General features: G+C 40.6%; 3 protein-coding genes and 2 pseudogenes across 6 annotated transcripts; 2 read left to right on the top strand and 3 right to left on the bottom strand.

Annotated features, from left to right (window-relative positions):
* Positions 1-1,720: 1,720 nt before the first annotated feature.
* Positions 1,721-2,746, bottom strand: LOC110315471 (olfactory receptor 1G1-like). The gene has a single exon (XM_021189520.1). It carries the CDS (start codon positions 2,664-2,666, stop codon positions 1,737-1,739), a length of 930 nt encoding a protein of 309 aa, XP_021045179.1. The 5' UTR covers positions 2,667-2,746; the 3' UTR covers positions 1,721-1,736.
* Positions 2,747-6,315: 3,569 nt separating this feature from the next.
* LOC115063349 lies at positions 6,316-6,478 on the bottom strand (annotated as a pseudogene).
* Positions 6,479-9,609: 3,131 nt separating this feature from the next.
* Positions 9,610-20,372, top strand: LOC110315468 (class I histocompatibility antigen, Gogo-B*0103 alpha chain). Of its 4 annotated transcripts, none has more exons than XM_029534743.1 (8): positions 9,610-9,686; positions 9,872-10,141; positions 10,391-10,627; positions 11,624-11,899; positions 12,003-12,104; positions 13,133-13,165; positions 13,280-13,327; positions 18,824-20,372. In XM_029534743.1, the coding sequence occupies exons 1-7, from the start codon at positions 9,614-9,616 to the stop codon at positions 13,294-13,296; spliced, it is 1,008 nt and encodes a 335-aa protein (XP_029390603.1). In that variant the 5' UTR covers positions 9,610-9,613; the 3' UTR covers positions 13,297-13,327; positions 18,824-20,372. The 4 variants fall into 4 exon arrangements, with proteins under 4 accessions (XP_029390603.1, XP_021045177.2, XP_029390601.1 ...); XM_021189518.2 differs by having other exon boundaries at positions 10,352-10,627; XM_029534741.1 differs by having other exon boundaries at positions 10,286-10,627.
* Positions 16,241-17,600, top strand: LOC110315466 (annotated as a pseudogene).
* On the bottom strand, positions 19,037-19,963 carry LOC110315472 (olfactory receptor 24-like). Its single transcript, XM_021189521.1, has one exon. It carries the CDS (start codon positions 19,961-19,963, stop codon positions 19,037-19,039), a length of 927 nt encoding a protein of 308 aa, XP_021045180.1.
* Positions 20,373-27,308: the final 6,936 nt, after the last annotated feature.

Raw genomic sequence — 27,308 nt, 5'->3', positions numbered from 1 at the left:
AACTCAGGACCTTTGGAAGAACAGTCAGTGCTCTTAACTGCTGAGCCGTCTCTCCAGCTATTTCCTTTTTGAAGATTATTTGACCAGAGACAGGTCTGCTTCTGACAGGACTTTGAGCATTAATGGAGTTGCTCTGGTAGTGGAAAGATAGTCGCATGATAGGACAAGAATTGCCTTAATTCATCTACAGACAAAAATACTATCTGGGAAAAGGGCACACTATGTGAAATAGTCAACTGATGGCTCTGCAAATACAGAGTAAGCAGTCCTTCACAATTCTTATTTACAAAGGTCTGTAAGATGATCCTGGGCCAGAAGACTGAAGACTGATGCTCCAAAGTTTTGAGGAATGAAAGACTGTCCAGGTAATCATCCGTGTCTACAAATTGGTTAAGTTTTGGAAGCTATTTTTTGTGCTTCCCATATTTTCAGGTAATGTTTAAGTCATTCTTGGATTCTGATTTGGTTGAAGACTAGTTACAGTCTCATAGTCAACTCAAGTTGTTTAGCATTGAGAGAGATGATATAGATTCGAGAGGATGTTTTTCAGATGGTTATACAAGTTAAACCAGAACATTATTCAGGAATAGAATTGTAAGCTCTTTGAGTTAGGATAGATGGTGGAGTGCTTTATCTAAATTGACAAATATGATGGACTGGGTGCTATGTGTCTGTTATACTTTATAATTTGCATAATTGTAATGGTTGTGTTCAATTTATATCTGAGAGTAAAGAGAGCCTTTTAATTGGATTAAAAGCAGGAAATGTTGTGAGTTGCCCTAGTGTTGTATGTGTTCTGTTGTTAATTCTGCTTCCTCGAGAGTGGTTGCCCCAACAAGGAGTGGATCATTTACTCAGGTGATTTCAAGTGAACCTTCTCCCCATTCTAACTGGCCAAATAAAGACTAGAGCCTGTGGTTGGGCAGTAGAAGGAAAAGGTGGAGCTGGAGTCTTTTGAGGGTAGAGGAAGGGTAGAGGACGATGAAAGAGGATGGAGGAAGAAGAGGTGGAAGAAAGATGAAGCAGAATCACATGGCCTGAAAAAATAGCAAGATCCCTCAAGTAGCAAGTGATCTCACAGCTGGGGAACAGATTAGTGTAGTGGTAGATCTACCCAATATAGATATGCAGGTTATAAATATAAAAACTGAGTTGTGTGCTTTTGCATGAGTTTATTGGGGCTGGAAGCTTACTGCAAGAGATAGCAATCAATATTCATGCATCAGAAATAAGAATATGAGAAGACAAATTAAAGAATACCAAACCCAAAATAGTATTATTTCTAGTAGATCATTTTATTTGATACTTGTCTTGTTGCTGTGGCAAAACATGACAAACAACGTAGGATTGAAAGTTTCATTTTATTCATGGTTTGAAGAATACATTATATCAAGATGAGAAAAACACAGAAGGGAGATGGGGTCACAGGTCACATTGCATGTGTGGTGAACAAGCAAAAAGGGATGAATAATGATAATAAGCTAGGTTTTTTTCTTTTTCCCTTTATCAGACTAGGATGATTCTATGGAACAGATGGTCCCTCCTACATTCAAAGTGCATCTTTTCTCCTCAGTGAAATCTCTCCAGAGGTACCTCCCCAGACATGCCCATAGGTGTGCATTGAAGGTGATTCCAAATGGAGTCCAGTTAACACTGAAAATTATACATAACAATCATCATGTAATTCTCCTGACTCACTTTGCATGTGTGATAGTGATGCAGGGCATGATCCTTCCTTAGTCCTGAGATTTCACCATGTTCAAGATCCTTCTCAATGAACTCTTAACATCCTTGTTTCTCAGACTATAAATGAAGGGGTTNAGAGTGGGNGTNACCANNGTATACATNACAGCAGCTACCACCTCCNCAGAGGANNGAGAANTAGATGGNGGCTTCAGGTAGGTAGCAAAGACTGTGCTGTAGAAAAGGAGGACTACAGAGAGGTGGGAACTGCATGTGGCCAGGGCTTTCCTTTTCCCCTGTGCTGATGGAACCCTAGTCACAGCATAAAAAATACAACCATAAGAACTTACAATGCAGAGAACTGCACTGATTGCTAAAACTCCAGTTAAAGCCATCATCAGACTCTCATTGAGGTGAGCATCAGAGCAAGAAAGCAATAAGAGAGGTCCAAAATCACAGAAAAAATGAGGAATCTCTTGATTGGTACGAAAGTGTAACTTAGAGAACAACAAAGTATGGGTCAGAGACACACAATGAGCTACTCCCCATGACCCACTGACTAGAATTCTACATCTACCAGGAGTCATTAGAAGTGGGTAGAGCAGTGGGTGGCAGATAGCAGCATAGCGGTCAATAGCCATGACTGCTAGAAGCAGGTTATCCATGTCAGCAAAAACAGCAAAGAAGTACAACTGAGTCAGGCATTCAGAGAATGAGATTGATCCATCTCCAGTCCACAGAGCCTCCAGCATTTTAGGGGCTGTGGTGGTGATGAAGCAAAGATCCATGAGTGAGAGCTGACTGAGGAAGAAATACATGGGGATGTGGAGGTGGACATCAGCACTAATAGCTAACAGAAGTAGCAGATTCCCTAAAATTCCCAGCAAGTAGAGAACAAGGAAGATGCTAAAGAGGGGCTGCCATTTCTCTGGGTCACTGGACATTCCCAAGAGGATAAATGTAGGAGCCTGGCTGCAGTTCATCGTAGGTCTTGTATTTCAAGAAGAAATTGGTGTGAAGACAATATATTTTTGCAGGCAACAATGGCACCAACCCAGACCTGGTCCCTTGGCAATGTGTCTCCCTCACAACGTTGAGCAATGGAACCTAGAATAACAAAGGGAGGGACAGGATTTGGAGTTCATTAAAATGGCTCCCTAGGGAAACAGAAAGACAATTTGTTAAATGTCTTCCAGGAATTCTCTGGGTGAATGATTTGCTATTTTACCATTGTGTTACATGATAGAATAACAAGTTTCTTGTGAATCTTTTTGACTGTGATTCCTTTGAAGACGGAGGCTGCATCTCAGTACTTAGTTTAGTGCTTTGCTGACAGTGCTATTTCAATAAATGTTCCTGCCCATCCATAAAGTCACCACTCCGGTCACATCTCCAGAAGACTAGGTAGAGTACTGCTGTTTCCTGGGTTACTTACTGTAATTGCTGTTGCCTCAATGAATGCATTGTTCACACTGCTGTCAAGGGAGTTCCTTCAAAAAATATAATCATGTTACTTATTTATTTAAAAGAATTTATAAAGATAAACATAATTTTTATGAAATTGAATAAGGTCTCGTGTGGCTTCTAAGGCTCTTATTAGTTTTATCTGGCTATGCCTCATAAACATCATTGCGCCTCACTGCCCATGTTCAATGTGTTATCAGCAAGATTCACATTTCTCAGTACTAATTTTTGTGTCTCAGTCAGTTTCTGTTGCTAGCATAATATCATAAGCTAAACAATGGAAAAGGATTTATTTTGAATTAGTGATCTAGTAGAAGACAGAAGGTCTCTCTTTTTGATGGAGTCTGAGACAGCATAATGCAACACACAGGATGATGTGGGAAGTGTGTGTGACTTTTGGTAACTCTCCTTAAGCCAATAGTGTCTAATCATTGTGTGTTTATCTAATCCAAAAGACAACCAAAGGCTCCATCACAATTAGACTCAGTTTTCCTAATCTCAGTACCTCACTGAGCTGAGAGATAATATTTGGTTTCAAACCATAGGGTTTATCCTTGCCTTTTCAGTTCCTTTTCTAGGAAGTCATGGTTCTTTGACTGGCAGATCTACCTTGCGTTTTCCAGGATTACCACACTTGTGAAATGGAGGATGTTATAAAATACACACACACACACACACACACACACACACACACACACACACCACATATTAAATATTTAGTAAAGTTTTAAGTTATTATTTGCCTCCTTCACAAGGAAACGAGACATATGATAGATCAAAGCCGAATCTGATTTTCTTCTTCAAAGTATGCCTAGTGCTTGGCATAAAAAAACAGCAACAAACAAACCCAAAAAACCAAAACCAAACCAAACCAAACCAAAACAAACCATCAAATACTTGTTGTGAAGTGGATAATTGCCTAGTAGTGATTGGAGTCAGAAGTGGGTACTGCATTGTCCCCTTCTGTGGTTCATTTAAGTATTTCAGCAAAGAAATACCTTTCCTCCAGGGATTTCCCTGCTGGTGTTACTTGAACACATGGTGCATCCATGTCTTTCATTCCCACATATGTAAATAGTGTTATAGCATTGTTCTCTACAAAATCCTCCTCATCTCAGCCCCTTGCTCACCTTTTCTTTCCTTACCTTAACTGGACATTTTCTTATCAACTCAATCAATGCTAATTACATCAACAGTGTATCTGGCCAGACTCATTGTATTTTAATTACTATAATTCAAGCTGCAAACATTTCAGTTTTGCCTTGACTCTATTGCTAAAATACCTCTAGTGTCTCTTCTTTCTATTAATTACACATAGTGTACTGTGCCTGGTTACTGGAAACTCCTAAGTGTGGCTCTGCCTACTAGTTCCACCCCTAGCTAGGCAGTCTTTCTGGCTGGTCACCATGGTTTTTCTAATTCTCACTCCTGATATCGTGTAATTCATAAATACTTCTACAGAATACCATTCATTGAAGTCAGCTACGAGTCATATTTAGCTATTTGGGACTGTCCAGACAATATTTGAAATTAGTAAAAGTACAGTTTTCTCGCTAATAAAGATGTTCAGAGGTTGGTAATATAGAGAAGAGCTGGCACAATAACAAGGTCATGAAAGAATTTGTGTGTGTGTGTGTGTGTGTGTGTGTGTGTGTGTGTGTGTGTGTGTGTCTTCTGGTTATGTACAGGCACCTGCTTGAACTGTGAAGTTCCAGTAATTATCTTATTTCTTCCTTTGTCTTAGGAACATGACTGAATTCAAGTATCAAATTAGTCTGATTAGATTAATAATAAGAAAATATGTGGGCTGGAGAGGTGGCTCAGTGGTTGAGAGCACTGACTGCTCTTCCAGAGGTCCTGAGTTCAAATCCCAGCAACCACATGGTGGCTCACAACCATCTGTAGTGGGATCCGATGCCCTCTTCTGGTGTGTCTGAAGACAGCTACAGTGTACTCATATAAATAAAAGTAAAGAAATCTTAAAAAAAAAGACAAGAAGATATGTAAATCTTTTCAAATGTACAGCATAGGAGGCATCCTATGGAAGCAATGAACCACAGAAAGTCATAAAATAGAAATTTCACCAATCCTATCGTCAGTTATTCTATGTATAGATTCTCATTTGTCCCCTTGGCCACAGCATAAAAATCACTGGAGATTTTTAAAAATTATAGTATATTTTTTCAAGTATTTCAATTCTATATTATATAAAGGTTGGGCAGAATTAAAATATTCAATCTTTTTAGCTACCCAACGTTGTTATAGGTGACCAGTAGAAAAAGCAATGTACCTAATGCATTTACTAATAAATATCAATTATATGGAGTCTTAAAAAAACATTATTTTCATTCATGACCAAGAAATATTGCTCCTAAAACCCACCTGGGATTACTGTTACCTATGTGTAGTGCTCTGAGATCTCCAGCCTCCTATGTTATTTGAAGGTCTAACACACTGTGGTGAACTAGAAGACTCTGCATCACCTTCCCCCTCTTTATTTGTGCATCTCTTTCTGCTCTTTAACTTCTTGTCTCAACCACATTGACCTCCAATACAGCACCAGTTCTCCACTGGGGTGAATATTCTTACACTTGATAAGTCTACATGGATAATTCCATCGTTTTACCTCTAAACTCTGTGTTTTTCTATCTCTTGTAAACACACACACACACACACACACACACACACACACACACACACACACACGCACTTGTTGCCCTTCTCTGCTCTGTTGTTATCAATAGATTGGATGTTAATTTGGTGTACTGGGTCTTATTACATATCTTCAACTTAAAAGAAAGAACTAGGGAGAAACAAAAATACTTTCTAAATTCTTTCAATAGTGTAAACAACCTCAGCATCCAAAACAATACCTATCATTTTTACCTGCCCTCTGTGCATATACTGAGCTAAGAGCCTATTATTACCTATTCAGTGTTTGATAACAAACTTCATGAGATCATATTTACCTGTTATCACAGTTTGCATCTACACTTTATCCACAAGATTCCCCTGACCATGATGTTAAATTTAATGATAATCAGAACATATAAAAACAACACACCATAAGACAAGTGTCTATGTCCTAGACTGAGTAAGTGACTTTAGTAATAGAGGCATAGTGGTTTTGGCATTTTATTGACCTGTATGATGTATTCAGATTAGTTAGCATCAGAAGCAGTATGGAAATTACATTACATTATCAGTGAGTCAACACAGACAGCAAGTAGATGCCTGTCAAGAACATATGTGGAGGAAAAATGTTCTCAATTAGCAATAATCTCGCCTCGGATAAACCTCATTGGCTACGATACTGTCACTATGCAAAGCTATGGTGGGACATTTCAAGAATCATGAATCATACTAACTGACACACATGGCCAAGGATTTGGGATTATGTACAAGAAGTGATGTAAGAAGTATATCCTATTACAATTCACAAATTATTTTTATCTTTTCTGATAATATATTCACCCCTTTCCACTATAAACACTCCTACAGAGTCATGTGTTTATTTAACACCAAATACAACCTAATTTGTTACCAAACACTGGAACATAACCTGCTTCTTTTATGAATATTGATTTTTACAGATAATTCAGATGAGAGTGAATACTCTGATGCTTTGGTCTTTCTCCCTTCTCCTTATCTCCTCTCTCATTCTTACATGAATACATGTGCCCAACTCTATCACCAGATCCACTAAAGTCACACACACACACACACACACACACACACACACACACACACACACACCTTGGATATATTTACAACATATAATATGCTTGATCACACAGCCTATCCTGAGATCTGAAAATTTCATGGACACCCAGAGTACACATCCCCCACCCCCAAAATCTATAAACCAGGAAAATAAAAGATTTCCAGACAGTGACTTATACAGTGAACCTACTCTGTCTATGGTGTAATTTTCACCACCTGCAATCAAAGATGTCCCCCACTTACTCTCACTCACCCATTGCTGTGGTCTGAACTTCCTTTCATCAGAGGGGAAAATAAGACCCTGAAGGTCCACGTGAAGGCGCATTACACATAAGCCAAGATCTCAAGAGAGAGAGGATCACCAGGCCCTCTGCACATATGTAACAGTTGCTTAGCTTGGTCTTCTTGTGGGACTCCTAACAGCAGGAGCAGGGGCTGTCTCTGATTCTGTTGCCTGCCTTTGAATTCCTTTTCCCTGACTGGGCTGCCTTGCCCAGCTTCAGTAGGAGAATATGTGCCTAGTCTTCACTGCAAGTTGAAATGCCAAGGAGGGTTGATATCCACTGGAGACATCCTCTTTTGTGAGGAGAGAGGGAGGCGAGAGATTGGGAAGAAAGGAAGAAGGGGAAACTGTGATAGGGATGTAAAGTAAAAAACAACTGAATTAATAATTAAAAAAAAAGAGTTGAAAGAGTTCGTTCACCTGGGCTACATTGAGATTTTCACACTAGCTTGGGCTATAGGACACCTTGTCTAAGGAAGGAAGGGAGTGAGGGATGAAAGAAGGGAGGGAAAGAGAGAGAGAAAGAAAAAGGGGAAATGAGAGAAAATTTCTGCCAGTGTTACATCAGTCTAAGCTGCAGAACATACTTTAGAATGGATATATGAACTTATACTTACAAGACTTAATCTCAGCAGATCTCACTTTGTGTTCTGACAGAGGGAAGACCATCATGAACCCTCTCATACTTTCCCAGCAGCACCTTGGGCATTAACATCTTGGGGTTTTTCTCTCCAAGGAATCATTCTGTTCAAATTTCATTTCCCAGAAGAATCACTTATTTTCTTTTTGTTCTAGTCATTTCATTGATGTTGAAAATAATAACATTTTGGTAAAACCTTTTGCCAATTAGAAGGGAGAAAAGGGTGGCAATAATATCAAAGATGGGGCAGCACCATAGCAGTCCTTAAGAAATCCAACATACAGTGAATGCAGAAAGTCATGAAACTTAAAGTAATATACTGCAAATTAAAATGATGTGCTTTAAGCTGAGTTCTACTGGTCCTGTGGATCATTTGTGATCGAACATGGAGTCTGAGCCAAGCATGGCATTGCACACCTTTGATCCCAGCACTCAGGAGGCAGAGGCAGGAGGATCTCTGTGAGTTCAAGGCCAGCATCAACTACCAATCAAGTCCAGTATAGATAGGACTGAGAAACCCTGTCTCAAAATACAAAACAAGACAAAACAACATAGAGATTGAGCAACAGGGGTGAGACTTTGGCTAATTTACCTGTGGGGACTACTGTTTATATACAGACAGGGCAGAAGTAGCAAGTGGGTCTATTGAAATACAGCATACCATCTAAATAGTTAATTTGTGACACTTGTGACTAATATTTCTGAGTGCAAATTGAGTAATCATACAGTCTGGCAAATCATCAAACTTCTAAAATCAACTTTAGATTCATTAGAATTTATTTCAATATTTTTAAAAAAGATTTATTTATTATACGTAAGTACACTGTAGCTCTTTTCGGACACACCAGAAGAGGGCATCAGATCTCATTACGGGTGGTTGTGAGCCACCATGTGGTTGCTGGGATTTGAACTCAGGACCATTCTGAAGAGCAGTCAGTGCTCTTACCTGCTGAGCCATCTTGCCAGCCCAATATTTTTTGTTTTAATACTGTCCTTGTTGTCTACCTGCCAGAGCTATTTCCCAAATTGCCAACTGTGGTAATGAATCTGCATCCGAGTCAGTTTCCTTTGCCTACACTGACTCCAAGAACTCTAGCTTGAATCTCCAGTGGGATGGGAGGACTTTAGAGCTTGCAGAGAAGAAAAACTCAGGGGCTTCCACTCCTAATAACTAAAAGGTTTGACCATAAGATCTCTTGGAACATTTTTCACCAGAGCTCCTTATCTCACTGTATTACTGAACTCCCTAGCTGAAGATAACCTTGAACTTCCAAAGTCCAATCTGTCCTGGAGACTGGGTTTATAAGTGTGTACCCCAAGTGATAATTATTGCTAGACCTAACTCATAAAAGTTATCCATGGAGTCTGCCAGAGGACCTGGGTTTTATTTCCAGAACTGGTGTGGCAGTTAATAGGACCAGTAACACCAGTTCCAGCGTGTTAGATGCCCACTTCTAGCCTCTGTGGGCACCAGGCATTCACGAGGTGCACATACATAAATATAAGCAAAACACATAAAACAAAAAAAAATTGTTTGTTTTAAAGAACATACTGATCCTATAATATTAGAAAGTGTTCTAGGAAATGTGACATTAAGTAGTCAGTGTAAGAGAACAGACGTCTAATCCAAGCTCAGTTTACAGGTTTAACACAGCATTGGAGATCCCCCCCCCCCCCCATTTCCTCTGAAGTTTCACTTCTCTGTAACTCTGTAAACTGTGTCGTGTACTTTTGCCTGGATACTGATGACGCTACTCCAATTCTCATTATAATTGGGTAGCGGGTACTTAGAGAATTTAATCAGGGCTACCACGGGAAGGATGGGGTCCTCAAGCAACCGCGCTCTCCTGCACATGGTGGTGGTCTCTTTGGCTGTTACCCAAACAGGTGCTGGTGAGTTCAGGGGTCGGGAAGGAAATAACCTCTAAAGGGAGTACCACGGGCATCGGGATCAGACGCTCCGGATCCCTTCAACACCGGGTCCTGAGTTCCGCTCCCTGCCCCACCCCCAACCCACTGCTTGTGCACTGGCCCGGGTTATAGGGAAGGGTTCTGTTGTTATCCTGTCCCGCCCCCAGGCTCACATTCACTGCGCTATTTCCACACTGCTGTGTCACGGCCTTGTCGTGGGGAGCCCCAGTATATCTCTGTGGGCTACGTGGACGACATGCAGTTTCAGCGCTGTGATAGCATTGAGGAGATTCCGAGGATGGAGCCACGTGCACCTTGGATGGAGAAGGAAAGACCAGAGTACTGGAAGGAGCTGAAACTGAAGGTCAAGAACATTGCACAAAGTGCCAGAGCAAACCTTCGGACCTTGCTCCGCTACTACAACCAGAGTGAAGGCGGTGAGTGATCCCAGGTCTGGGTCGGACTCCTTCCTCTATGTCTCTCTACTGCCATGCTAGAATAGCCCTGGGTGCCAGGTTAGATGTTTGGAGTTGGACTTCAGAGCCCTCAGAAACCTTTTACTGGTTTTACTTTCAGTTTAGGTCCAAATCCTGCTGGTGGGCGGAACCAGGGGAGGTGGCCCAGGCTGACACCCTGGTTGTGGCTAGGCTCTCACATCCTGCAGTGGATGGTTTCCTGTGAGGTAGGGCCAGACATGCGCCTTCTTGGAGCCCACTATCAGGCTGCGTATGATGGCTCGGATTACATCACCCTGAATGAAGACCTGCGCACCTGGACTGCAGTGGACATGGTGTCTCAGATCACGAAGAGCAAGTTCGAGTCAGCAGGCACAGCAGAGTACTTCAGGGCCTATGTGGAGGGAGAGTGCCTGGAGCTGCTTCACAGATTCCTGCAGAATGGCAAGGAGATTCTTCAGCGAGCAGGTATGAGGAACAACTAGGAACCACTTTAGTAAGCAAAGATAACCCCCTCAAACCTACAAGTGAGGCTCTTGATGTCTGGGGAGGGAGGAAATATCAGATCAGCTGGAATACTGCAGAAGGAGGAGGAAGAGTGCTACTGACTTTCCTGATCTAACATCAGAGAGTGACTGTCCCCAGGGCTGACCCTACTTTCAGAACATTGAAGATGTCCCAGAATGGAAGGAGAAAACACCCTGAGATAAACAACCAAGCACTTCCATTCAGTCTGCAGCTTATTGTGAACCATGGCCTCTTTCAGGTTTGGTTCTCTGCCCACCCCCAGTGTCTTTGGAGATCACACTCCACTGATGCTGTGAGTCTCTCTGCTCAACCTAACTAGGACTAGAGATGGGAAATGTGAAACGCCCTACTAGATTTTCTCTTAGGCCTTCTATTGCTACAAAGAGAAACCATGACCAAAAGCAAGTTGGGGAAGAAAGAGTTTATTTGGCTTACCCTTCTAGCACTGTTTGTCATTGAATGACATCAGGGCAGAAAGTCAAATAACTGATCTACATGGCATGGAGGAGTGCTGCTTCCTGGCTTGCACGCTATGGCTTGCTTAGCCTGCTTTCTTATAGAACCCAGGACCTCAAGCACCAGCGATGAAACCACCCACAATGAGTTGGACCCCACAGCATCAATCACTAATTAAGAAAATGACCTCTAGTCTTGCCTACAGTTTGATCTTATGGAGTCATTTTGTTAATGGAGATTCCCTCCTCTCATGTAACTTTAGCTTGTGTCAAGTTGACATAAAACTATCCAGTGTACTAAACCTGATTTTAGAGCATTCCAAGGAATGGACATGCTAGGTCCCTGGATCCAGGCTCTCGTATGGTGCTTGCATCCCTCCTTTACCCTAATTCTGTCCATCCAGAGGATGCTCACATGATCTAAAATGACTCTCCAAAATGATTGCAAATTACTTGAATTTTCCACCTTTTCCCCACCCAGATCCCCCAAAGGCACATGTGGCCTATCACCCTAGACCTGACGGTGATGTCACCTTGAGATGCTGGGCCTTGGGCTTCTACCCTGCTGATATCATCCTGACCTGGCAGAGGGACGGAGAGGACCTGACCCAGGACATGGAGCTTGTGGAGACGAGGCCTTCAGGGGATGGGACATTCCAGAAGTGGGCAGCTGTGGTGGTGCCTTCTGGAGAGGAGCAGAGATACACATGCTATGTGCACCATGAGGGGCTACCTGAGCCCTTTGCCCTGAAATGGGGTAAGGAAGAGAAGGGTAACAGAGTCAAGGAAAGAAGGAGCCTAGATTAAGATCAGGACTGCGAACTGGGCATCATGACTCTCACCCTCCACTCCTTTCCCAGGAAGGTCTTCTCAATCATCTGTCGTCACCGTGGTCATCATTGCTAGTCTGGTTCTCCTGGGAAGTGTTCTCACTATTGTGGTGTGCAAGAGGAGGGGTGCAGGTAAGCAAAATGTTGATTGAGGCCTTTTTCTCACCTGTGGACTCCAGGTCTTAGTTGAAATTGTCCCTGCCTCTTCTCCGAGAAGACATTTGTCCCACTATCTCAAAAGACACAATAGTTTACTTTATGTTATCATTGTGATGTAATGTCTATGTATGAGTATATGATATATGCTGTGTTTATAATGTAGCTATGCGCTCAGTCATGTATATATGTGTATGTATATGTATGTATGTGTGTGTGTACGTATGTATGTGTTTATGTGTCCATGTGTATGTGTGTGTATGTTTGTTTGTGTATATGTGTGTGTTTATATGTTTGTATGTGTAAGACAGTGGTCAGTACTATATGTCTCCCTTCATCCTTCTTATCTTTTTTTGAGATAGGATCTTACTAATTAGGTTAGATCAGCTAACCAGTGAACTCCAGGGATTCTCCTATTTCTGCTTCCCTAGTACTGAGACTATAGATGTGAATCAACCACATGCAGACAGACTCAATATACACAGTTTTAACAATTTACATCTAAATCACAAATAACTTAATCTTAAAAGATCAAATTTCTAAAATTGCAATTCTGGGGAAATATTTTTTTGATTCATGTAAAGACCTTTAGCTACATTTTGTAGAGGTGTTTAGTTAAGGTGCACAAAGTATCAGAGAGGCCTCCTTATTCATGTTTGCATGGGTATACTAATGAAAGTCACACTGATGCAGAGTTATGAACAGTTAACTAGGAAGAAGTATCACAAACAAATGCTAGCCTTGCCTGAGTCTCTGTGCTGACAATCTGCTGTGCATGGGATCATGGGAAAGAAAAGCCATAATCAGAGTGGAAGGTTCCTGCTGAGAACAGATCCTCCAAAAGACTTTATTACACTTCCTTTATATCTCACAAGCTTTACACCCTTCCCTGAGTCTGCAGTCCTAATTCTAGTAGCTTCCTTTGGGGTAGGATTAAGGCTTTTCATAGACTTTCATGGCCCTGCTGCCTCCCTGGCCTCTTACTCACTGTTTTCTTTCCACAGGGGAAAGATGCATCAATTATACTCAGACTGCCAGTAAGTATGGTGGGATATGGTTCTTGATATGAGATAAAGTGGACAGGAGTCCATGGGGGAACACAGCCAGCTCATCTTGTGGGATCTGACCAAGTCTCATTTGTTGTGTTACAGGCAGGAACAGTGATTAAGGCTCTGATGCTTCTTTCACCATTTAGAAAGGTAAGAAGAGGCAGGGCCTAACCTGTAGCACGTGGTGGAACAGAGTATAGACCCCTGGGTTATGGGGACTCTGACACTGGGACATTTTGAGTTGAATACTTTAGAGTATCAACCCTCCCAGGGAATAGTCTGAATTTCTATTTTCTTCCCCAATATGAAAGAAAGCCCTGCCTTGTGTGGGATTGAGTTTTTTTTTTTTTTTTTTTTTTTTTTTGAGACAGGGTTTCTCTGTGTAGCCCTGGTGCTGTCCTGGAACTCACTTTGTAGACCAGGCTGGCCTGGAACTCAGAAATCCTCCTGCCTCTGCCTCCCGAGTGCTGGGATTAAAGGTGTGCGCCACCACACCCGGCGTGGGACTGAGTTTTACAGGATGTGTTCTGATCTCTCCTTCTGTACTATGAATCCAACGCTCTCAGTATCTTTTTCTGTAGTTGGCATCTCATGGTGTGTCTCCTGCCAGCACAGTGTGACAAAGTGAGCAGCCCAGGGCCTCCCTGAGGACTGAGTCTCTTCCCCATACCTGTGTCTCTTCCCTTTCTCACCTGTGCCACAGGGGGACCCGGGACTTCTTCATCCCTTGTGAAACTTTAGGTTTCTATGTGCAGCTTCTTCCCTATTGAAAAATAAGGATGTAGATATAGCTTTATTATTTTTACCTTCTCGATAAAAGCTGTACTTCATGCTGTTAAAAGTGGAAGATTTTAAAATTTGAAAGGAAATAAAACATGAAAACTCACTAACCTCATGTGTTCAATGGGCTCAATCTTTTGTGGCTGGTTCAGGAGAAGGCTGGAGAGCAGAGTGTGGCTGGCATTTGACAGTGCTACATCTTCCATGGGCTTATATGTAGTCATCTCCTCTACCCTTGATCTTCAGTGGAGAAAATTGATTTGAACCATGATGCCATGTGAGTTATATGTAATGTCCTGAGCATTGATGAAACCACCTAGGGAATGACTAAGATGAGAAAGGGAAGAAGGACTGAGCCCTGAGGACTAACAGGCTCATATTGGCAGTTATCTGAAATACAGTGGAAGGTTATATTTTATTTTGTATGGATTTTTTTTTTACTTTAATAATTTTAATGCTTCAGGATTTCAAGCATGTAATTTGCTTTTTAGTTTTGATGTTACAGGGGGTTACAAATAAAATTGCTTCAAGTGTCAGTAGAGACTTTGGACTTGGGTATTTTAAACTGTTTCAAGACTGTGATAGACTATGGAGACTTTTGTTTTTAGACTAAATACATTTTATATTATGATATGGCCACAAGGCTATGGGCTACATGGAGTGGAATGTGGTAGTTTGAATAAGAATGGCCCACAAAGCTCAAGAATTTTAATATTTGTCCCAAGACGGTAGAACTTGGTAGGTGTTATTACCTATATAATAGATTTAATTGATCCAAATTAAAGTATAAAGGCAGGTTTATTGAGACCAGCTTTCAGGCGGGTTCCCTGGGTTCACAGGAGAAGGTCAGTGAAGTCTCATAGCTGGGCTGAGTTAGGGGCTTTTTGTAGGAGAGGGGAGGGAGGCGGTGATATGATAGGGAGGTACTGGGGTACTTGCCTTATTATGTGAATTTTAGGCCCTTATAGGGTGGTCTTAGGTCCAGTTGAGTACTTTGGAATCCAAAACTAGAGATGGCTTTGTTTAGTGTTCTATGAAGGCCTCTGGAAGCATGGGCTCCTGTTCAGAAGAGATGCAGAGGACCTCTTGGCCCATACCATCTTGGCTTTGTCCCCAACCCCCGGTGCATCAGAACTATATGAGAAGGATTCAGATAGTAGGCCCTGTCCAGGTGGTGGCATTACATATCTGTAATCCCAGCACTCAGGAAGCAGAGGCAGACAGATGTCCCAGTTCAAGGTCAGCCTGGTCTAGAGAGCCAGTTGCAAGATGGTCAGGCTACACAGAGAAGTCCTGTCTTGGAAAGAAGATGAAAGAGGAGGAGGAAAAAGAGGAGGAGGAGAAGGTGGAAAATTCCAGAGGTTGTTGAAATAAAAATGGCTATGAGACAATGATTATGAGATCCCAGCAAAATTGTCAGTTCACTTGTAGTAGTTGGCAATGGTTTTGGAAGGTGAGACAGTCGGTGGTTGATGAATAAATCTGATAGGCATTTGAAGAATGTTGCAAGTTACAAATGAAAGGAAATATTATTGACTATACAGATTATGGAGTTAGAATTATATGATACAAGTACTGGATAGAATTATATTTAGGGGTTTTGAAATATCAGAATTATGAACTTGGTTAAACAATAAGTTGCTACAAGGAACAAGTTTGAGGAAGGATGAGAGCTGAAGAAGCAGTTTTTTTTTTTTTTTTTTGGAAGTTGTTCTGGAGAGATGGCTCAGCAGTTATATACACTGACTGTTCTAGTGGAATGGAGCCAGTTTTGATTGTCAGCACCCAGGAAGCAGCTCAAAACCATCTGTAAGTTCAGTTTCAGGGAGAGGATGGAAGCCCACTTCTAGTCTACAAAGCACTAGGACTGAACATGGTATACAGACACAGAGGTAGGCAAAAAAGAAGAAGAGGAGAAGGAGGAGGAGGAAAAGAAGGAGAAGTGGAAGGGGAAGGAGGAGAAGGAGAAGGAAGAAAGAGAGAAAGAAAGGAAGGAAGAACCAACCCTCATATAAATAATAGAAAATATTAAGGAAGTAGTAAAGAAATGGATGGATGAAAGATAATTTAAGCCAACCTTAGTTTGCCCATTCTCTTTGCATCATCTTGTAGCAATATCAGCTATAGGATTGCAATGAAAAACATAGAGATACAGTAAAATTTACCTAGGTACTATTAAGCAGAAAAGTGAATGACTTCATGGAAATGTCTGCACAGGAAACTTAATTCACTGAGTCTGTGCCCCTTGGATTATCTGAAGTACCTCCTATTTATCTATTCATCATGATCTATGCCTCCATTATCACCAGGAGCACGCTTGTTGTAGTGATGTTAGACAGTTCTCAGAGGCTTCACGCACCCAGGTATTTCTTTCTGATGAGCCAGGCCTTCCAGGCTNATGTCCACAGTGGTGACCAAAATGCTGGAGGGTTTCCTGTTGGTAAACACCATTCCTGTGACTTGTAGTGAGAACTTCGGTGATTTTCAAAAATACAGAAATGTTATAGTAAATTGTTTTTGTTTTAATCCCAGAAGTTGGGTATGGGGCTGCTTTAGATTGTCCACAGCAGTTAACTATCATTTACCTTGTGCCCTGGCAGGGGCATGATTTTGCCAGCTGCAGTTAGTTTCTGCAAGTGTATGGCATTTGGAATTCTGGGAACTCTTGAGGGAATACATAAGTGGGAGAGCCCTGAGAGTAGCTGCGGCTACCCCTCCCACTGCTTCTGTTGGTTGTTGATTGCTGTTGTAGTTTGTTTCAAACTGGTCCTGCACAAAGAGTCAAGAAGAAATTAGATATCCTCACAGTGAAGATCAAACTTGCTGCAAGAAACTGGATGCCCCTAATCAGCAGGAAGTAGTCTAGCAATATGGACACTCCCCTTTCCGCCCTCTATCTTTCTTTCTGTTTCATAGTGTTACAGGGTTGGAAGGCATAAGAGTGGTGAAAGGCAGTAGAAAAAGGAAGCCATAAAGTAGCCAGAAGTCTGGCTACACTGGCTGCCAGCTTGCTCCAGTTCTTCCCCTTCAGCTCTCTAGATGCAGATGAGTATTTCCTGCTGGCTGTCATGGCACATGATCACTGCCTAGCAATCTGTTACTCCTGATAATACCCACTTCTCATGGGCTCCATGGTGCCCGGGGTTGGTGCTCACAGTCTGGGTGTCTGGCTTTATGGAACATGGGTTAGTTGTTCCTCTGATGGCCCAGCTGAGGTACTGTGGCCCCAACCTAATTGATCACCTTCCTTACCTTTTATGGTCCTGGCTTGCTTAGGTACCTGAGTGGCCCAGATGACTACATTTGTTTTCTCTGTTATCTTCCTGACTGTCCCACTTGGCTGGTTCTGATGTCCTATGCTCAGATTTTGGTGACAGTGCTGAGAATCCCCTCTGGGGCCAGAAGGACCAAGTCCTTCTCCACATGCTCTTCTCACCTGGCTGTGGTGTCCACACTCTATGGAACACTCATGGTCTTGTACACTGTGCCCTCTGTTGTTCATTCTCAGCTCCCCTCCAAGGTCATTGCCCTGCTCTACTCAGTGGTCATGCCCATCTTCAACCCTGTTATCTACACCTTGAATAACCAGGAGTTGCAACAGGCACTAAAAAGGCTTCTCTACTGTTAACCACCTGAAATATGACCTAAGAAGGAGGACAGTGAAGATTTTCTATGTGACTGTCAGGGTCTTGATTGAAAAGTCTCCCACAATGGGCTGGACGTGCAGTAATTATATTCTTTCTCAAAATTCCACTTTACATCTCCTGAAATGTGCTCCGGGGGAAAGATAGTAATTAAATAATTTTCTCATGTTAGTTTAAAAGATTATGTAAAATATTGTGAGTTGTTACTGCATACAACATAGTTCACTGAGATGGTCACCACACTGTAAAGATGTGTACTGAACTGCCATTCTGTAGCACGTTGCTGTATATAGCACTGGTGCTAATGACTAATGAAGACAAAATTATACAAACAAAACACCAATACATACATAAATCTAGAACAATGTTTATCTATATTTTTGTGGTATGACATTAGTTGAGTTCTTTCCTATTGTGTGTATTTGGTTTGAGCATGCAAACTTGATGGTCAAACTTGCAATTTGCTTTCCCACAAAATGATGTGTCATAAGCAACTCTACAAACACACACACACACACACACACACACACACCACACAATATCAAAAACAATAAATTTATTTATTTTATTTAGGAAATCTATAATATACTTTTTATTAAAAGATGGAATAAAAGTATATTCCTTCTTATCTTGTTCCTGTTAACCTGGGTTATTGTTAGACTCACCAACTTCCTGACCTTTTACTTGAGATTTAACTTCTGTGAACTCTAAAGTTCCCTTTAACATGATTTGTCAGTGCTTTCCAGGTTCAGCTGGAGGAGGGTTATTAGAGAAAGATCAAAATACTTAAATCCACTAGATCTGCCAAACAGAAGATGCAGTAAAACTGTTTAAAATATCAGGCGGCTGTTGTTACTAAACCACTGTTAGGAATAACATAATAATAGTTCTAATAATTATCACATGAGTGTAGTGATAGCAGTAAATATTCATGCATAAGGAATATGAATATAAGAACACAGAGAACAACAAACCCAACATAGTATTTTTTTCTTATAGATCATTTTATTTATTACTTGTCCTGTTGCTGTGGCAAAACACCTGCCAAGCAATTTAGGAATGAAAGATTCATTTTACTCATGCTTTGAAGGATACAGGACATCAGGATGAGAAAAGCACAGAAGGAAGATGGGGTTACATTGCATCTGTGATCAACAAGCAAAAATACATGAATAATGATAGCAAGCCTGTTATTTTTTCATTTTTCCCTTTATCATTCCAGGATAATTCTATGGAAGTGATGGTGCCACTGACATTCAATGTGGATCTTTCCTCCTCAGTGGAATTTTCCAGAGACATCTTCACAGAAATTGCCAGATTTGTGTTCAATGTGGCTCTAAAGCCATAGCAATCATGTAATTCTCTCATGAGCCATTGTGTTAACTGACTCACTTTGCATGATGTGGGGTGGGATCCTTCTTGATAAATGGTCCTATTACTGAGACAACTCCATGTTTAGGATTCTTCTCAATGAACTTTTAACATCCTTGTTTCTCAGACTATAAATGAAGGGATTCAGAGTGGGTGTTACCAGAGTATACATGACAGCAGCTACCACCTCCTCAGAGGAACGAGAACTAGATGGGGGCTTCAGGTAGGTAGCAAAGACTGTGCTGTAGAAAAGGAGGACCACAGAGAGGTGGGAACTGCATGTGGACAATGCTTTCCTTTTCCTCTGTGCTGATGGAACTTTAGCCACAGCATAAAAAATACAACCATAAGAACTTACAATGCAGATAACTGCACTGATTCCTAAAATTCCAACCAAAACTATCACCAGGATTTTATTGAGGTGAGTATCTGAGCAGGAGAGCAATAAGAGAGGCCCAAATTCACAGAAGAAATGAGGAATCTCTTGATTGGTATGAAAATATAACTTAGAAAGCAACAAAGTATGGGTCAGAGACACACAATTAGTTACTCCCCATGACCCACCGACCAGAACCCCACATCTAAAAGGAGTCATGAGAACTGAGTAGCGCAGTGGGTGGCAGATAGCAGCATAGCGGTCAATAGCCATGACTGCTAGAAGCAGGTTATCCATATCAGCAAAAACAGCAAAGAAGTACAACTGAGTCAGGCATCCAGAGAATGAGATTGATCCATCTCCAGTCCACAGAGCCTCCAGCATTTTAGGGGCTGTGGTGGTGATGAAGCAAAGATCCACAAGTGAGAGCTGACTGAGGAAAAAATACATGGGGGTGTGGAGGTGGACATCAGCACCAATAGCTAACAGAAGTAGCAGGTTCCCTAAAATTCCCAGCAAGTAGACAACAAGAAAGATGCTAAAGAGGGGCTGCCATTTCTCTCGTTCACTAGACAGTCCCAAGAGGATTAATGTAGGAGCCTGACTGCAGTTCATCCTGGGTCTTGTATTTTAAGAAGAAATTGGTATGAAGACAATTTTCTCAGTGCAGGCAAGAATTGGCACCAACCCAATCTTTGTCCTTTGGCAGTGGGTCTCCCTCACAGCACTGATTGAGCAATGGAAACTAGAATAGCAAAGGGAAGGACAAGACTTGCAGTTTATTAAAAATGGCTCCCTAGGGAGACATAAAGACAATTTGTTGAATGTTTTCTAGCAGTTCTCCTGGTGAAAGCTATGCTATTTAACCATTGTGTTGCATGATAAAATAAGAATTTTCCTATGACTATTTTTGATTCTGATTTCTTTTAAGACAGAGACTATATATTAAGTACTTAACTTCGTGCTGTGCTGAAAGTGGGATTTCAGTGCTCCTGTCCTTCCTGTCCACTACCCTGGTCACACCTCCAAGCATCTTTTAACTTATTACTTTTTTTTTTTTTTTTTTTTTTTTTACTAATAATGTCTTTTTATTGGAGACTCAGGACAGCAACTGCCCTACTATTTTCTTTAGGTGTGAGTATTTACATTTTAATCCAATGTTCTTTTCATCTCTTTTATTGTCCCTACTTGTGAGGAACTTTTCAAATCCCACTAGGCAGACAGCCTCTCAAAAGTAGAAACATTCTTGAAGGGGTTTAATGTGAAGAAAATAGGCAGGGATGAATTTGTTTCAATCACAGAGTTAACAGAAATTATAGACAGTTTTATTATAACATAGCAATTCCACTTCATCTAAGAATGTATAAGGTATAAAAACTTTGCACTAATTTTTTTCTTATTCATGATTGAGCCAGATTAGGAAAGAAACATGACTACATTAATTTCTGGAGTCGGACCAGATGTGTTGTAGCAAATAATGGGCTACATTATTCTGAGCTTTTAAGGACTTTAGAAATAGATCCCTAAGGTGTTCTTTGTTCTCCAAATGTACCCACCACAACTCGAGCAGTCTCCTCCCTCACTTTCTTTATTGCTGGGGTTATAATCATGCTGCCATGGTGACCTGAGACACTTTTTGCATAATAAATTGTATTTTTATGACATTTCTGTTCTCCAGCTTACACTCAGACTAAAGAAGACTCTTTCCAGGTCACAGTATTTGAATAAGAAATGTCTGCTCTGTGGACCCAGCAGTCTCTCCCTCATTTTATCGGGAGGAACTACAAAGACCTGTGGCCTTAGACATTTTGAAATCTTGGAGCTGGGTGTGGTGGCACATGCCTTTAATCCCAGCACTCATGAGGCAGAGGCAGAAGAGGCAGAAGCTCATTCTTCAAATATTGAGGTTTACTTACCTCTCAGCTATCACTACTAATGGGACTTTGGTAAAGAACTCTTGTGTTTTTATCTCCCCCAAAGTCAGGCTACCTTAAATCACCCTACTCTAAAGTTTCCAGGGTGGTTCAGCTCTCCCTATTTTAAGACTCTTTGTTCTCTATGAAATTAATTCCTGGCATTCCTTCCTATCAAATGAAGTCTTATTTTCTCCTAAAGAAATGAACAATTTTCATTTTACTTGCATAATCAAAACAGAAGTGTGTTCAATGAACATTAAATGTTTTGAAGAATAAGTTGATTGGAAAACGTTTCCTATTTAATTGTACACTCAGAACTTACTACAAGAAAGGTAACTTTTAAAATTGCTTTTATCCCCAATATTAGAAAGTACCTGAATGGCCTCTCTGAGATACAATGGTCGGAGCAGACATAGCTGTGAGAAGTAGTTATTCTCATTTAAGACGTGCTGGATTCACTCTGTGTATGTAAAAGAAAAATGAGAACCAGTGTGTGGGGAGCCTGTGTAATTGGGAGGCACAGAGAAAACGACCTTAACTGCACTAGAGTTAGAGAAAGGCTGTCATCAGGGAGAGTCATACAGAAGAGGAACCATACTGAGTGAATATACAATTTGTACACCTAAAAATACAAAATTAATGAACTGGAGAAAACTTGTAAGGGGCCTGATGGATTCTAAGCTTTATACCTGGATAGTCTGAGAAATGATGTAATCACTAGAGTCACTCTGTGAAGTTTGCCTACAAACATCTAAGTGCATTTTCTTTAATCATCATACATGTCTTTCTCTTTATTAACATAGCACTTTTAAAAAATTCAGCTCTTCTGAGCAAGGTTATTTATGAATCTTTGGAACAGAAAACAAAGCAGTTCTAAAAATATATATCAAAAAACCTATTTATCAAATTTTAAAGCATAAATAGCATTTGCAATGGTCGAAACTACTGATTCTGTTCAGAATTTTCAATATTTGGGAATTTCAATTTGGCTTTAGAGAGTATTTAATTAAACATGGTAATGAAGTGAGATGAGATGTGGTAATACAATGCAGAAGTCAAACAGCCTTCACAATGCTCGTACATTGTGAGGAGTTCATCTCAAGACCAACTCTAAGGGGACCAACACTGAACTCAGTATTAATGTTTAATGTTGCAGACAGATAACCCTCTACAGAAAAAAAAATTACAGGAAATTTTTAAGTTTACTCACAATGTATTCACTTACCTGGCTGATTGTTAAGACCACAAGTGACAAAGATTCTCAGGTTTATGTACACAAATTGCATAGGTTGCAAAATATTGGAAGTGACTGTTCATTTGGTTCTTGCCTACATTTCATCTCCAGAAATCCCTTATGCCATCGACAATTCTGGTGTTTTAATGAGACAGATCTGGAGACATATAAACCCCAAAGGGGGCACATCCCCTGGTACTGAGTTGATTGGATATGGAAATAAACACATTTCCCCACTTGCAAAAGAAAGGTTTATTTTAGGGCAATTTCTCTGGGGTCCTTTTTTTCCCCACAAGCTGTATGGGCACCTGCCCTATGAGATACATAAGCTGAGTCCCCAGTTTGGCTACTGCTCTCTAGACAACATCTTGTAGTTTTTAGTAGTACTTTTAGCATAGGACCCTTCATTCTTATTTTCTCTTAGTCATCCAAATGTTGTAACTTTTAGATTTGTTTCATGAACAGTTTCACATTTGCTATGTTAAAGTTCAAGTTATTGCAAGTTATCTTTGTATTTGATGACTCAGTCAGACTCACTGGGGTCTAATTTGTAGTTCTGTTTAACCTGATGGATGTTTTCTTTACATTCTTTTCCAGTGGCATTTATTCACTGAACGTGGTATTAGGCTACATAGGGACCTTTTCATTGAAGTAGGTGACAGCCATTAAACTTACTGTACTGTACACATGCCTACTTGTCTCTTATTTCTTCTCTATGCCCTCTTCTATTATGTTATTCCCTTTGATTCCTCTAGAATCTAGATAGCTTTGCTTCTCTTTCAGGTCATATATACATACATGATACTCTGTGTCTATATAAAATGTAGATATAATCTAGATATAATCTAGGAACCCTAACTGCCACCTCCTTAATTCAGTTAATATGTTTATTTCTATTTGCAAGGTTTTCATGCGTGCAACATAACTTTGTTTTTCCTTATAACAGAAAAGTGTGTGTGTGTGTGTGTGTGTGTGTGTGTGTGTGCTTGTGTGATGTAAAATGTTCCTTATCCATTCTTCAGTACATAGACACCTAAGTTTGTTTTATAACTTACATATTGTGAGTAATGTACATTTATGTGCAAGTGTCTATGTGATATGTTGACTTGGAATTCTGTCAGTCATATCCCTGAATTTCAGAATTTCTGGGGTAACATAACAAAAATGTTTTCAGTTTAACTCTTAGTGATGAGTGTTGGGGAGGGGAAGATAGGAGCCTGTATGGAGAGTTGGCTTTGGTCTCAATAGCAACCTCAGGTGGCTGTTCCCGTTGCCTCTCACAGTTATGCTTTACCCCAGTTGCCCTTTGCCCAGGGAGGTGTGTAAAGCTCTTTATCAACCTGGTTCAGGAAAAAGTGCTGAAGGAATTTCAGATTGACTACCTTTCATTCCTCTGATTTAAAGAAATGATTCAAGAAGAGAAATAAATTGGTTCTTTAGAATTGGTGAGAATTGCTTTTTTTCTCCCAATGTAGTTTGTGAAACTTAATCTAGTATATTTCCAAGCGTATACATATATAATTCCTTCTTTTTCTCATTTAAAGAGTGTACTCACACAATAATAACTGTATTTTTTTAGTATTTTATTGAAGTAATTAATTGTACATGTCTATATGTTTGTATGTTTGTATGTATGTATGTATGTATGTGGGTATATATGAGCTACAACATGTGTAGATTAGGGAACAAATTTCAAGAGGTGATTCCCTTCTTCTACTATGTGGGTCTCAGGGATTTAACTCAGCTAGGCAGGCTTGGTTACATGTGTCTTTACCCATTGAACGATCTGCCTAATCCTGTTCTAGCTTTAATTGATTCATTGACTTTGTTGTTTTTCCAGTACATATTGATGTGGCTCCTAAAGAGGAAATAGTGGATATAAAAAGAGATAAGTTATTCTTTGAAAGATGTTCTTTATGGCAGCGTCTGTGGTCTCATTTCTCAGCGTATTTATTTCTGGATTGAGTGTTGAGGGAAGAAAAGTATGAAAAACTAAGAATAAAGTCTAATGCAGTTGGAGATTCTGAATGTGGGTTTAGAAACTCAAAGACACCAGTAGGGATAAACAAATTGACTACAGAAATGTGGCATAGACTAGTTGAAAAGACTCTGGTTCTGCCCTTCACTGATGGCATCTTTAGCTCAGTAGAGAATATTTTCTCATAGGCAAAACTAATAGAGATGAAGTGTCAGCATGTGGGGAAGCCAGTGATCTAAGCTCACTTCCACGATCATTGGAACAAGTTTCAAAACTAAGAGGACTTTACAGAACTTGTGAATGACACTGGTCCCACAGAGCAGATGGAGAAGTGAGAGCTGTGTGTATAATTCCAAAGATGATTCCACATCACACTGGCCCAGACAGCTAAAACCTCATGTATACACAAGCTGACACTTATGATGACTTTGTAGCACATAACCACATAACAGTGATAGGACATGACTGTGAGTATGGCCATGGCAGTATCACTATAGAGTGTGAATGCAAAACCCTGCAGGGTGCGCTCTCTGGGGAAATGTAGGCACTGTACATGAATGACCTACAGATGGACTTTATTGTTGAAAGCACCATCATGGAAATGTAGCAAAGGTCCAAGCAGAAGAGCTGTTTCAAGAGGAAATGCTGAAGTGAGCAGAGATGATATTTCAGAGAAATAACAGTAATAATGAAGACAATTCTAAAGCCCCCCCAAATTATTTCTACCTCAAGCTTTCTGGAAAACCCCATGGAAAAAATTAAGTTATTACAGTGAAATTAGCCACATTCCTTCTTGGTCTCTGAGAACAGGATAAAGCATAATGACCAACATTTATAAAATTATAATTTGTGTCATTTACAAATCTAATGTACTTGGTGAGTTCAATTTATGAAGACAGGACCACTAATCCATTATTACAAAGTGTGAATTTTCATTGTATGCTAAAAACCAATTCAGTAATTTAACTGTTTTTCCTTTTTTAAAAAAGTTATTTGTTTTTGTTTTTTTTTTTGGTCTTTTCGATACAGGGTTTCTCTGTTTAGCCCTGGCTGACCAAGAACTCACTTTGTAGACCAGGCTGGCCTCGAACTCAGAAATCCGCCTGTCTCTGCCTCCCAAGTGCTGGGATTAAAGGTATTTGTTTATTTTTAATAAGGTATTTTCTTTATTTACATTTCAAATGTTATCCCCTTTCCTAGTTTCCCCAGGGAAAACCCCTATCTACTCCCTCCTCCCACTTCTCCACCCACCCACTCCTGCTTCCCCTGTACTGGGACATAAAAATTTACAGGACAAAGGACCTCTCCTCCCATTGATAACCCAGTAGGACTCCCTCCACTACATATGCAGCTAGAGCCATGTGTTTTCTTTCAATGGTGGTTTACTCCCAGGGAGCTCTTGGGGTTACTGGTTAGTTCATATTGTTGTTCTTCCTGTGGGGATGCAAGGCCTTTCAGCTCCTTGGGCACTTTCTCTAGTTCCTTCATTGTGGACCCTGTGCTCCCTCCAATGGGTGACTGTGAGTATCCACTTCTGTATTTGCCAGACACTGGGAGAGACTCTCAGGAGACAACTGTATCAGGCTCCTGTCAGCAAGGTCTTGTTGCCAACTGCAGTAGTGTCTGGATTTGGTGGTTTTAACTGTCTTTCATTCCATGTAAATAATGATTTTTTTGATAATACACAAATTTATTAGTTTTTCCTTAGTTCTACTTGAAATTTTGTCACTTACATTTTAAGAAAATTTGGAAGTTTACCATTGACATACAATTATTTTAATCATACTAGAAAATTTTGATTGTACTTTGAACCCAAAATACCACAAAAATATTATATTAGACTGCTGCTGTTTTACATAATTTTCTTTTGTTCATCTGACTTTTTTTTTCATTTTTTTTAAAAAAAATTTATTAGATATTTTCTTTATTTACATTTCAAATGTTATCCCTTTTCCTAGTTTCCCCTCTGAAAATCCCCTATCCTCTCCCCCCTCCCTCTGCTCCCCAATCCACCCACTCTCATTCCTGGTCCTGGCATTCCCCTATACTTGGGCATAGAGCCTTCACAGGACCAAGGGCCTCTCCTCCCATTGATGACCGACTAGGCCATCCTCTGCTACATATATAGTTAGAGCCACAAGTTCCACCATGTGTTTTATTTGATTGGTGGTATAGTTTCAAGGAGCTCTGGGGTTCTGGTTAGTTCATATTGATGTTCCTCCCATGGGGCTTCAGTCCCCTTCAGCTCCCTGGGTAGTTCTCTGGCTCCTTCTTTGGGGACCTTGTGCTTCGTCCAATGGAGGACTGTGAGCATCCACTTCTGTATTTGCCAGGCACTAGCAGAGCCTCGCAGGAGACAGCTGTATCAGACACTTGTCAGCAGGCTTTTGTTGGCATCTGCCAGTGACTGGGTTTGGTGGTTGTTTATGGGGTGGATCCCCAAGTGGGACAGTCTATGGATGGTTGTTCCTTCAGGCTCTGCTTAGAACTTTGTCCCTTTAACTCCTTCTATGGGCATTTTGTTCCCCATACTAAGAAGGACCAAAGTATCCACACTTTGGTCTTCCTTTTTCTTGAGTTTCATGTGTTTTGCAAATTGTATCTTGGGTATTCTGAGCTTCTGGGCTAATATCCACATATAAGTGAGTGCATATCATGTGTGTTCTTTTGTGATTGGGTTACCTCACTCAGGATGATATCCTTCAGATCCATCCATTTGCCTAAGAATTTCATAAATTTATTGTTTTTAATAGCTGAGTAGTACTCTATTGTGTAAATGTACCACATTTTCTGTATCCATTTTTCTGTTGAGGGACATCTGGGTTCTTTCCA

This window comes from Mus pahari, unplaced genomic scaffold, assembly GCF_900095145.1.
Source record: "Mus pahari unplaced genomic scaffold, PAHARI_EIJ_v1.1 scaffold_7801_1, whole genome shotgun sequence".
Classification (NCBI taxonomy): Eukaryota; Metazoa; Chordata; class Mammalia; order Rodentia; family Muridae; genus Mus; species Mus pahari.
The sequence above is the reverse complement of the archived record's forward strand: the minus strand, read 5'-3'. Positions and strand labels throughout refer to the sequence as shown.

Excerpts from the sequence above, each read along its gene's own strand:
- LOC110315468 (XM_029534741.1), top strand. The coding sequence starts at position 9,614 with ATGGGGTCCTCAAGCAACCGCGCTCTCCTGCACATGGTGGTGGTCTCT. Across the intron at positions 9,687-9,871 it reads TGTTACCCAAACAGGTGCTG|GCTCACATTCACTGCGCTAT; the intron begins GTGAGTTCAGGG and ends TCCCGCCCCCAG. Across the intron at positions 11,900-12,002 it reads GCCCTTTGCCCTGAAATGGG|GAAGGTCTTCTCAATCATCT; the intron begins GTAAGGAAGAGA and ends CTCCTTTCCCAG.
- LOC110315472 (XM_021189521.1), bottom strand. The coding sequence starts at position 19,963 with ATGAACTGCAGTCAGGCTCCTACATTAATCCTCTTGGGACTGTCTAGT.